Genomic DNA, 12,200 nt, shown 5'->3' with positions numbered 1-12,200 from the left:
AAAGAAATAAACTTGTAAATACAGAGAACAGATCAGTGGTTGTCATAAAGGAAACTTTGGGGCACAGGGGAAATAGGTGAAGGGGATAAAGAGGTACAAACTACCAATTATAAAATAAATCACAGGAATGACAATTAAAGCATAGAAAACATATTCAATAATATTGTAATGACTTTGTAGGGTGACAGAAGGTAACTACATTTAGCATGATAAGCATTACATAATATATATACTGATTAAATATCTAGTTGTACACCTGAAATCAATATAGGATATTGAATCAAATTCCAATAAGAAAAAAGTATGGGTCTGTCTTGCAAGGAGGAGAGGGCAGAGATAGAACCAAATCAAACTAATAAATATGTACATTTGACCAGACTAAAAAGACTTGATTGAAATGTAAGTGAGGAAAACAGAAGTTTCATAAATATAGGGAAATATTTATCTACATAATGCTGGTACTGTCATGCTTCTTTCTTAGACGTTCTTCTCAATTCTCTTTTTTTCTACAACACTACATGACTGGATTTCCCAAGGCTCAATTTCCTTCTAACAAAAAGAACTTAAAAAAATTTTAAATAACATTTCTGATGTGAAAATCTAGTATTTCTTTGAAAGGAATCTTTTGAGCATGTCATGGAAGGACTGCTTAACTTGCTTATTTCTGAGTGTATAAATGAATGGGTTCAACAAAGGGGCACCAGACACAATAAGCAGGGAAACAGCCTTATTAATGGCCAACTCATCCTTAGCTGAAGGGTTGATATACATAAAAATGCAGCTGCCATAGCTCAGGGAAACCACGATCATGTGGGAAGAACAGGTGGAAAAGGCTTTTTTCCTTTGCTGGGAAGAGGGGAAACTTAGAACCATCCTAATGATGTATATGTAGGACAGAACCACACACATAAGTGTCACAATGAGGGTAAACACAGCACAGAGTATGGCCAGTTGCTCTATGAACCACGTATCTGTACATGAATTCTTCAGTATAGGAGAAGCATCACAGAAAAAATGGTCAATAACAGAGTCACAAAATTCCAGATTAAGGCTCAAAGAAAGGGGTGGAAGGATGATCAGTAAGCCAGATGTCCAACAACAGAGGATGAGGTTCCTGCAGACTCTGCTGTTCATGATGGTCACGTAATGCAGGGGTTTGCAGATGGCCACACAGCGGTCATAGGACATCACAGTCAAGAGATAAAACTCTGTTGCTCCAAAGAGGATGACGAAAAATACTTGAATGAAGCAGGCTTTGATGGTAATGACTTTGTTCCCACTTGCTATGATGTACAGGTAAGCGGGGACACAGGCCGTTGTGAGTGAGATTTCTAGGGAAGAGAAATTTTGAAGAAAAAAATACATAGCTGTTTTTAAATGAGAATCCAACAAGATGAGAGAAATTATGGTCAGATTCTCAATTACACTAAATGTATATGTGATAAACAAAAAGATAAAAACCAGAATCTCTAGCTGTGGGTCACTTGTCAGTCCCAGGATGATGAACGTCCTTATCGTTGAATGGTTTCTCATCACTGACTTCATCTGTAGCCAATCTTCACATAAAAATCATAGAAATGGATCTGAGGAACAATGTCAAATAGGACAAAATAAGACCGCGTCTATCCATACCAAGCAAAACCAATCACATGAACTTCCTTCTGAAATTTGATAGTAAGGTTTTGATGAGATACTTCCTTCAACTCCATTGGCATGTACCACAAGGAAACAAAGGTTATGGGATGTTTCTCTTGAATATTACTACTACTGTAATTACTATAAATATTCTAGTTTCTTTTAATTCACAACCCTATTTCCAATTAATTTTTTTCAGTCCACAATTTGGTTGATATTTTCCCTATAAAATCAGGAATCATCTGCTTTTGAGCTATATTTTCATGGGGCAAAAAGTCTCTTTGTTCCAAAAGTTCTGTACCCAAAAGTTAAACCCTAAAACTCCCTTGCTTAAGTTATGGTGCCTGATGAATTGGAAATCTATAGGGCATGTGTATGTGCCGTATCTAGACTCTCCAGCTATTCTCTCTAGTGAACTAGGCATTATTTTGGGTCAAGTCAGATTTCTCTTAGATATTAGTCTTTCACCAGCCCTGTCTGTAAATTCCTCTATTATTCCTTTATTTCCTGACTTTAGCAAGGAGGCTTTGATGCATGGTTATTTTAATATAACTTGAAAAAACATGTGTAGAGGTATAAAGAGCTGAAGAATATCAAAACATATTTTGTTTTTCTCGCCTTCATCACAAGGAGTGTGATATGCATTTCGGTAGCACAGAGAGTTTAAGTACATGGTCCTTGGAACAGTTTGTCTAGCTCAAGTCCTATCTCTGTCATCTCTGTCATCTACTAGGTGAAGGACCTTGGTCAAGTCTTTTAATCTCTCTGGGCTCTCAGTTTCCTAATCTGTAGGGTTAACAGGAATATTATTTTATAGGGTTACTTTGAGGTTTAAATGAAGAGTATCAATTCCCACCAGGTACAGACATGCCAAAAACATTGAGAGGGTACAGATATCATGTTACAAAATGGGTCATAACTTGGGTGTATGAGGCAGAAAGCTTGCACATATGTAATACTGGTACTGAAAGAGGGAAAATACAAAAAATGGAATGTTTGCCCATGATAATTGAGATATAAAAGATGTAAATATATAGGTAGATACCTGATTGGTAATTGAGAGACAGAGACAGAGAAAGGAGAGAAGGAGAATAGAGAAAGACACATTAAGAAGTACTTTCTGTGTGTCAGTCAAAACATTGTATATGAGACTGCACCAGCATAGTGATTTTTTAAATGACTGATCCCACTGTACTGATAGGGTGGGCTTGAAAATATCCCATGCCTTACCTTTGACATTCTTCATTGTTTCATCAGGAGGCTATAACTCAAATATATGCTTAAGTGAGCCTCAAAGTTGAACTAAAGCATATTAATAGGATCATCTAAGTGCCTTCCTAGCACTTTGCCCATAGAAACCTACATTCACTCTATATATACACATGGTTTCTGAATTTATAAGAAATATCATTATAAATTAAAATAGGAATATTTCTGTATAGCCCGGATAGCTGACAGGAAGATAATAAAGTTCAATGAGCAAAAGGACTTAAGAAAACTCTCTGGCTCAGGAAGAAGAGTAATCAGGTCTGATTTTCTCTGGAAAAAATAGGTTTATTTTGTCCATATGCAACAGGAGTGCTGAAAACAACTGAATAAAAATCTCCTTGGAGTCCCTGATTCAAAGTCTCTGATGTATTTAAAATACAATTTACTTTGTCATAAAAAATTCTGAGCCAAGCACCAAAAGGGATAATGTCCTTACATACACAAAGAAACAATTATTTAAACCTACTCAGTCCAACTGTAAAAATATAAAATTCTGATGACAGTTCAGAAACATGTCTGTATATATTTGTTCACACATAGCTTATGCAATGCAATGAGTAAGATAGCCTTCTTACTTAAAATTACACTAAAAAAGATTAATATAGAAAAATCTAAAAATGGGCATGAAAATGGAAAAAATTATGGAAAATATTTTTGATGTTTGTCCTTCCAAATATTGAACATCTCAATATTTAAGTGCTCTACTTACTATTACCGGTTTATTAGAAAGGATTCCAGTCAGGAAAAGCCAAATGGAAGAGATACATAGTTGAAGGTATAGGGGATGGAGAGGCATGAAGTTTCCATGACCCCTCCTGGCACACCAACCCCCAGCACCTTGATGTGTTCACCAACACAAAAGCTCCTAGATCTCTTTGCTCAAGGGCTTTTGTTGCTTAATCTCCATCCCCTTTTACCCTTCCGGGAGGTCAGTGAATAGGGCTGAAAGTTCAAATCCTCTAATGATTTGATCTTTCTGATGACCCACCCCAGTCTGAGGCTCTCTAGAGTCCCATCCTAAGTCTTTTTATTAGCACATACTCCAGGTAATAAAAGACACCCCTATCAATCAAGAAATTCCATGATTTAGAATATCTCTGCCAGGAACAGGGAAAAAGACCAAATGGTTCTTTATATACATATGTAATTTTATCCTTCTACATAAATGTACACACACAGGGCATATTTATCTACAAAGTAAAATAGCCAGATTCATTCAGTTTAATATCTCTCTCAGTAATAAACAAAAGCAGAAAAAAGAATAAATAAGTAAAATGAAGATTTGAGCAATACAATGAGCTAGAATATAGATATATGTAGATAAATGCACTCCAAACCTGCAGAATACCACTTTATTTTGGCTTAACATAAATACCTTTTCTTACAGATCAGGAAGCTGAAAGTCCAAAATCAAGGTGCTGATGTGTTGTTGCATTCTTCAGACTTCTCTCTCTCTGCTTGACAGAGGGCCATCTCCCTGTGTCTCACGTGGTGTTCCCTCAGTACATATCTGTGTCCTAATATCCTCTTCCTATAAGGACATGGTCATATTGGATTAGGGCCTACCCTAGTGACCTCATTTCAACTTCTTACATCTTCAATGATCCTATCTCCTAGCACAGTCACATTCAGAGGCACTGGATTTGGATTTCAATATCCAAATTTGAGGGGTATACAACTCACATTGTAATTGGAGCCTATGGAAATTTACAGGCTGGAGTTTTGTGACATTTTGAACTGCTATCAGACAATATTTTAATAAGAATAAAAATCATAAAAATATAAAATTTGTTTACTTTCGGTTTTCTTTCCTTTGCCTTGGGAAACATATTCAGAAAAATTGCTAATGCCTATTTTCAAGAGTTTACTGCTGATGTTTTCTTTAGGAGTTTTATGCTTTCAGGTGCTATATTTAGGTTTCGAATCCATTTGGCATTTATTTTCTATATGGTATATGACCATAGTCCAGTTTCATTTTTTTAATGTAGCTGTCCAATTTTCCCAGCACTGTTTGTTCAAAAGACTGTGTTTCCCCATTGTATATTTTTGCCTCTTTAGTCTATATATTAACTGACTATGTAAGTGTGGGTTTATTTCATTACTCCATCATCTGTATTTTATTCCATTGATCTATGTATCTATTTTTGTGCTAATACTATAATACTTTGATTAGTGTAAAAATCAAATGAATATAGCTTCTTAGTATAGTTTGAAATCAGGGAGTGTGATACCTTCAGCTTTATTCTTTCTCAAGACTGCTTTGGTTTTTTGCATCTTTGGTATTTCCATACAAGTTTCAGGGTTATTTACTCCAGTTGTGTGAAAAATGCCATTGGTATAATGATAGGTGTTGCAATGTATCTGTAGGTTACTTTGAGAAATATGGCCATTTAACAATATTATTTTTTCCTATCCATGGACATGGAATATACTTCCATTTATTTGTATTGTTTTCAATTACTTTCAACATCTTATGGTTTTCAGATAAAGATGAGATATGGAAGAAATCTTAGTGTACATCAATAAATGAATGGATATAGAAGATGTGGTCCATATAGATAAAGGAATACTATTGGGCCATTAAAAATAATGAAATCTTGCCCTTTGTGACAGCATGGGTTGACATGGAAGGTATAATGCTAAGTGAAGGAAGTCAGATAGAGAAAGCAAATACAATGTCTTTTCACTTACATGTGGAATCTAAAATAAACAATAGAAGTAGACTCATATATGCAGAGAACAAACTGGTGGTAACAATGGGAACAGGGGTAAGGGCCAAATAGGTGAAAAGGACAAAAAGGTATAGAATTGCAATTATAAAATAACTAAGTAACATGAATAAAAAGTATAGCATAGAAAATAGCCAATGATTCTGTAAAAACTTTGATGACAGTTGGTAACTATACTTCTTGTGGTATGCATTTTATAATATATATAATTACTGAATTGTTCTATTGTTTATCAGAAACCAATATCATATTGTATATCAACTATGTTTCAATAAAACATAAAGATAGAAAATTAATATTCTGATTTTTTAAAAGTAATAATGAAAAAAATATAATGTATCAGCTGCTCAGCTTAAAATAATTAAACATTTTTAAAACATTGTAAATCCCTTATATAACTTTCCCAGTTAAGATCTCTTCCCTCCTGCAGTGGCATCGGTTGTACAATTTATCATTGCTAGTTTCTCTGTTATCCTTTATACTTTTAATACATACTCATACAACCTCAAATAATATATACCAGTTTTGCTGAAAATTTTACATAAATAATATTATACTGTATGCTTTCTCCCAAATTTATTTTATTGTGGAAAAATATGCATAATATGTAATTAATTTGCCATATTAGCCATTTTCAAATGCACATTTCAGAGTTTTTAAATATATTCATAAAGTAGTGGAACCATCACCACCATCCATCTCTATAAATCTTTTGATTTTATAAAACTCAAACTATATGCCTGCTAAACCATAGTTCCCCATTCTGCCCTCCTCCCAGGCACTGATAACCCCCATTCTACCTTCTGTTTTTAAGACTGAGACCGCTCCAAGCCCTGCATTATTTCTCTTTCTCTAAGCAGCTTAACACAGGCTAATATACTCAAGTTTCACCCATGTTGTAGCATAGGTCAGAACTTCATTCTTTTCTCAACTGTATTTTATCACAATTTTTAAAAACAGGAAAAGTTTTCAAATTATAACACAGGAAAGGATAGAAAGTAATTACCTAAATGCAACTCAAAAGGTAGGCATTAAAAAATTATGTTAGGAATGAAAAGGTGAACAGTCTGACAGATGTGGTACATATTTAATTTTAGAAAATGTAAAAATATTAGTCCTCATATGGACACATTGAAATTAAAGAATTATCAATAAATTAGGTATAAAATTCAATAAGCAGTTATTATTTTTAAATTCATTTGTAAGTATTAAAGCTAAAAAATGCATAGAAACAGTAACATCCAGAAATAAACATTTATCAAAGCTCATTGGATTGTATAAGTGAAATCAGTGCATTTCATTTATGTAATTTGCACCTCAATAAAAAAAGTACTAAAACTTTGAAAATCAAGGAGCTTAAAAACTCAAAAGACTCCTTCCAGTATATTGAAAGAACCCCTGCATGTCTACAAAGTAAAGGCAACCCAATAAATATTTCACCAATGACTTGAAGTGGCATTTCACAAAAGAGCATAGACCATGGTCAATGAACATACAAGATGGTGTTCAGCATGGTTATTAAAAGGAAACCCAAACTCAAACAACAGTGAGAGAGGAGGTGGATCCAGATGGCAACGTAGACACAACTGTAACCATATCCTTACACACACACACACACACACACACACACACAGAGTCTATACCGACACACAGAACAATTCACCCTGAGGAAGAACCAAGAACTGAATGAACATCTTCTGCAAAATAAAGGATAAAAAGAACATGTAAACAATTGCAGAATAGACAGAGACATGGTAATAGATGGAATCCTACACCCAAATCAGTCCTACCCAGTGAGGGATATCACTGAGGGAAAAGAACAGAGATGCAATTGACCTGGACACATAAAAAATGATGTGGTTTAAAGGGTTTAAAAGGCAATCTCACTATTTGAGAGGGAAACTGATTTTCAGAACTAAAGCACCTGCCAAACTGAAAGGAAACTGGTAGAACACTCTTTGAGACCAGAGGTACTGATGACTGCCACTGTTTATGTTCCTCTTGCATGTGGATAGGTAAGAAGGGAGTATGGCGAACCCCACTGTTTACATTTCCCCCACATACTGAAGTGTGGATTGGAACAGGGTCAGGGCACACATACCAGCTAGATACTTAAGCAGTGTGGACTCCTAGAACCTGTCTGCACCCAAACACATATGACAGAGATCCACAAGTCTTACCAAGGTGGTACAAGTGTGGTTCCCAAAATATTCATCCATCTGAAGCCCCATCCATCCCCAGCCACCCTATTAGTGCCACACTGACCAGCACCCACCCAGGAGACTGAACCATGTCTCACCTCCACAAGTTGCCCCAGCAGGAAAGCCCAAGCTGGGTAACTATTCAGGAGCCCCCAGAGACACATCCTACTTCACCTTCCACCCAAACAGTGAGGCAAGAGCAGGTGGCAACCCAAAAGATGTCTGGACTATGCCCCTCTAATGGGGGACACATTGCTAGCAAGATCTCAGCCTGATGCCCACAGGAGACCCCTTTACTGAATACCTCTGACACTGGCTGCCTCATGAGCATAGTACAAGTTGGTGTATACCTGAGATATCCTCAGCCCACACAGTACAAGCCCTGACACTGGGCCACCAGAACCCATGACCACCGTCCTCCAGCTAGCTGCCCAAAACTAATAGTCACACGCAGTCTACCAAGGGGATGTTCCTATGCAAGGCTGTGCCTGCAAGACTGGAAAAGCAAGCCAATTCACTTAACCTACAGAACAAACACAGAAAGCCAAAAAAATAAGGAGACAGACACAGGAATATGCTTGAAACAAACATCATTACAAATCTTCAGAAAAATAATTAAATGAAACAAAGTTAAGGAATTTTCAGGATAAATAGTTTAAAGTAATGGTTATAAAGATGCTCATTGCACTTGAAAGGAGAGTGAATAAACTCAGGGAGGACTTCAACAAAGAGATGGAAAATATGAAAAAGAAAAAAATCAGAGATGAAGAATATAATATGAAATGAAAAATACGCTAGAGGGGATCAACAGCAGGTTAGAGAATGAAAAAGAAAGGATCAGCAGTTTGGAAGACAGGGTAATAGAAAGCACTCAAGGTGAACAACAGAAAGAAAAGAGAAGAAAAAGAAAAGAGGATAGATTAAGGGACCTCTTGGACAAGAACAAACATACCAACATTTGCATTATAGGAGCCCCAGAAGAAGAAAGAAAGAGATGGAAAGCCTATCTAAAAAAAATAACAGCTGAACACTTCCCTAATCTGGGGAAAGAAACAAACATCCAGATTCAGGAAGCATAGAGACCCCCCAACAAGATGAACCCAAGGAGGCACACAGGAATACACGTAATAATTAACATGACCAAAATCAAAGACAGAGGGAATCTTAAAATGAGCGAGAGGAAAGCAATGAGTTACAAACAAGGGAAACCCCATAAGGCTATAAGATTTTTTTTAAGTTGAAGTATAGTTGGTATACAATATTATATTGTCTTCAATTAAACAACACTGTGATTCAACAGTTACACATACTATTTTTTTTTTTTTTAAATAATTATTTTTTATTGAAGGGTAGTTGACACACAGTATTACATTACATGAGTTTCAAGTGTACAACACAGTGGTAGAACATTTATATACATAATTCTAGGTTCCAGCTATCACCCTACCAGGCTGTTACAATATCTTGACTATATTCCTTATGCTATACATTACATCCCGGTTACTTATTTATTTTACCATTGGAAGTCTGTCCTTTTTTTTTTTTTTTTTTTTTTTTTTTGTGAGGGCATCTCTCATATTTATTGATCAAATGGTTGTTAACGACAATAAAATTCTGTATAGGGGAGTCAATGCTCAATGCAGAATCATTAATCCACCCCAAGCCTAATTTTTGTCAGTCTCCAATCTTCTGAGGCATAACAAACAAGTTTTTACATGTAGAACAAATTCTTACATAATGAATAAGTTACATAGTGAACAGTACAAGGGCAGTCATCACAGAAACTTTCGGTTTTGCTCATGCATTATGAACTCTAAACAGTCGGTTCAAATATGAATACTCATTTGGTTTTTATACTTGATTTATATGTGGATACCACTTTTCTCTCTTTATTGTTATTATTTTTAATAAAATGCTGAAGTGGTAGGTAGATACAAGATAAAGGTAGAAAACATAGTTTAGTGTTGTAAGAGAGCAAATGTAGATGATCAGGTGTGTGCCTGTAGACTATGTGTTAATCCAAGCTAGACCAGGGCAATAAAACAACCACGTATGCAGAACATTTCTCTCACAACGGGGGGGTGAGGTTCTAAGCCTCACCTCTGTTGATCCCCAATTTCTCACCTGATGGCCCCCCTGCGACTGTGCCTGTCTTAGGTTGTTCCTCCCTTGAGGAATCTTACCTGTCTCTGGCTAACCAGTCATCTTCCGGGGCCATACAGGGAAATGTGAAGTTGGTAAGTGAGAGAGAAGCCTTATTGCTTGAAAAAGTTAGCTTTTTACTTCTTTGCATATTTATGCCCTGTAGCTTCTATGCCCAGCATTTGTCTTGAGGTATCTTTACCACTTGGAAGAATTATGATACTCGGTAAATTTGATATGAGGCACGAATTCTATTTAAGGGTTGTAATTAGGAAGGAAGAAGAAAAGCTATAGAAGTAGCAGGCGGAAGAAAACATGGGAAGATTGATTATTTCTTTGATATATCTTCTTGTAGAGTAACTTCAGCATGGACAGGTTTTAAGCTACTACTTAAATTGCACACACACATTAACATAATAGGAGTATAGTTACATAACCAAAGCATACCTGTAATTACCAGCCATCTGCAGTGAAACCAAGAAAACCAGTTAGGCACCTTAGGCATTTGTGAATGATTTGTGAAATCTATGATATGGTGGATATTGTCCAACTGAACTTGAACAGTCTGAGAGAAATCAGACAAATTAAAACAACCCATTCCTGGGGATTGTTCACATGCCATATGTTCTTTTAACAGTAAATAGTTTGTAGTTGTAAGACTTTGGAGTGCTACAATTTGCACTTCTCCAAATTCTTGGTTGAGTTCCAACAGTATAGATCCAGTCCAATTTTGTTGTTTTACTGTATGCACAGGCCAGCTTAGATATCTCCTTCCTCATTCCCATGGCAAGTCCAGGAACTGGTGGGATGAGTGCATCTACAGCTGTAGCAGTGCGTGGATCTTTGTTGGGGTTTTTTGATGATCATCTTCTGGCATGAGTCTTCCAGAGAGTGCAGATGTTGGAAGTTCTTTTTCATATCATATCTTAGTTCATTTTCGGGGTAGCCCAATTAGGCTTTGATCCTCTGTATAAACACAAACAGACCCTTTGCCTACACTTTTATATGCCCTTTATACCCTTGTGTAGAACTCGTTGGAGGTTACCACACAGAAACTGCCTTTTTTTTTTTTTTCTATCACTAATCTACACTTACATGACGAATATTATGTTTACTAGGCTCTCCCCTATAAACCCCTTTACAGTCACTGTCCATCAGCATAGCAAAATGTTGTAGAATCACTACTTGCCTTCTCTGTGTTGTACAGCCCTCCCTTTTCTCCTACCCCCCCATGCATGTTAATCTTAATACCCCCCTACTTCTCCCCCTCTTATCCCTCCCTACCCACCCATCCTCCCCAGTCCCTTTCCCTTTGGTACCTGTTAGTCCATTCTTGAGTTCTGTGATTCTGCTGCTGTTTTGTTCCTTCAGTTTTTCCTTTGTTCTTATATTCCACAGATAAGTGAAATCATTTGGTATTTCTCTTTCTCCGCTTGGCTTGTTTCACTGAGCATAATACCCTCCAGCTCCATCCATGTTGCTGCAAATGATTGGATTTGCCCTTTTCTTATGGCTGAGTAGTATTCCATTGTGTATATGTACCACATCTTCTTTATCCATTCATCTATTGATGGACATTTAGGTTGCTTCCAATTCTTGGCTATTGTAAATAGTGCTGCAATAAACATAGGGGTGCATCTGTCTTTCTCAAACTTGATTGCTGCGTTCTTAGGGTAAATTCCTAGAAGTGGAATTCCTGGGTCAAATGGTAAGTCTGTTTTGAGCATTTTGATGTACCTCCATACTGCTTTCCACAATGGTTGAACTAACTTACATTCCCACCAGCAGTGTAGGAGGGTTCCCCTTTCTCCACAGCCTCGCCAACATTTGTTGTTGTTTGTCTTTTGGATGGCAGCCATCCTTACTGGTGTGAGGTGATACCTCATTGTAGTTTTAATTTGCATTCCTCTGATAATTAGCGATGTGGAGCATCTTTTCATGTGTCTGTTGGCCATCTGTATTTCTTTTTTGGAGAACTGTCTCTTCAGTTCCTCTGCCCATTTTTTAATTGGGTTATTTGTTTTTTGTTTGTTGAGGCGTGAGAGCTCCTTATATATTCTGGACGTCAAGCCTTTATCGGATGTGTCATTTTCAAATATATTCTCCCATACTGTAGGGATCCTTCTTGTTCTATTGATGGTGTCTTTTGCTGTACAGAAGCTTTTCAGCTTAATATAGTCCCACTTACTCATTTTTGCTGTTGTTTTCCTTGCCCGGGGAGATA

The 12,200-nt window shown here is 36.6% G+C and overlaps 1 protein-coding gene across 1 annotated transcript; it reads right to left on the bottom strand.

Moving 5' to 3' along the window:
* Positions 1-600: 600 nt before the first annotated feature.
* LOC130679314 (olfactory receptor 6C2-like) lies at positions 601-1,545 on the bottom strand. The gene has a single exon (XM_057487920.1). It carries the CDS (start codon positions 1,543-1,545, stop codon positions 601-603), a length of 945 nt encoding a protein of 314 aa, XP_057343903.1.
* Between the last annotated feature and the right edge of the window lie 10,655 nt (positions 1,546-12,200).

The sequence above is a fragment of the Manis pentadactyla genome, chromosome 10 (assembly GCF_030020395.1).
Source record: "Manis pentadactyla isolate mManPen7 chromosome 10, mManPen7.hap1, whole genome shotgun sequence".
In the NCBI taxonomy this organism is placed as follows: domain Eukaryota; kingdom Metazoa; phylum Chordata; class Mammalia; order Pholidota; family Manidae; genus Manis; species Manis pentadactyla.
The sequence above is the reverse complement of the archived record's forward strand: the minus strand, read 5'-3'. Positions and strand labels throughout refer to the sequence as shown.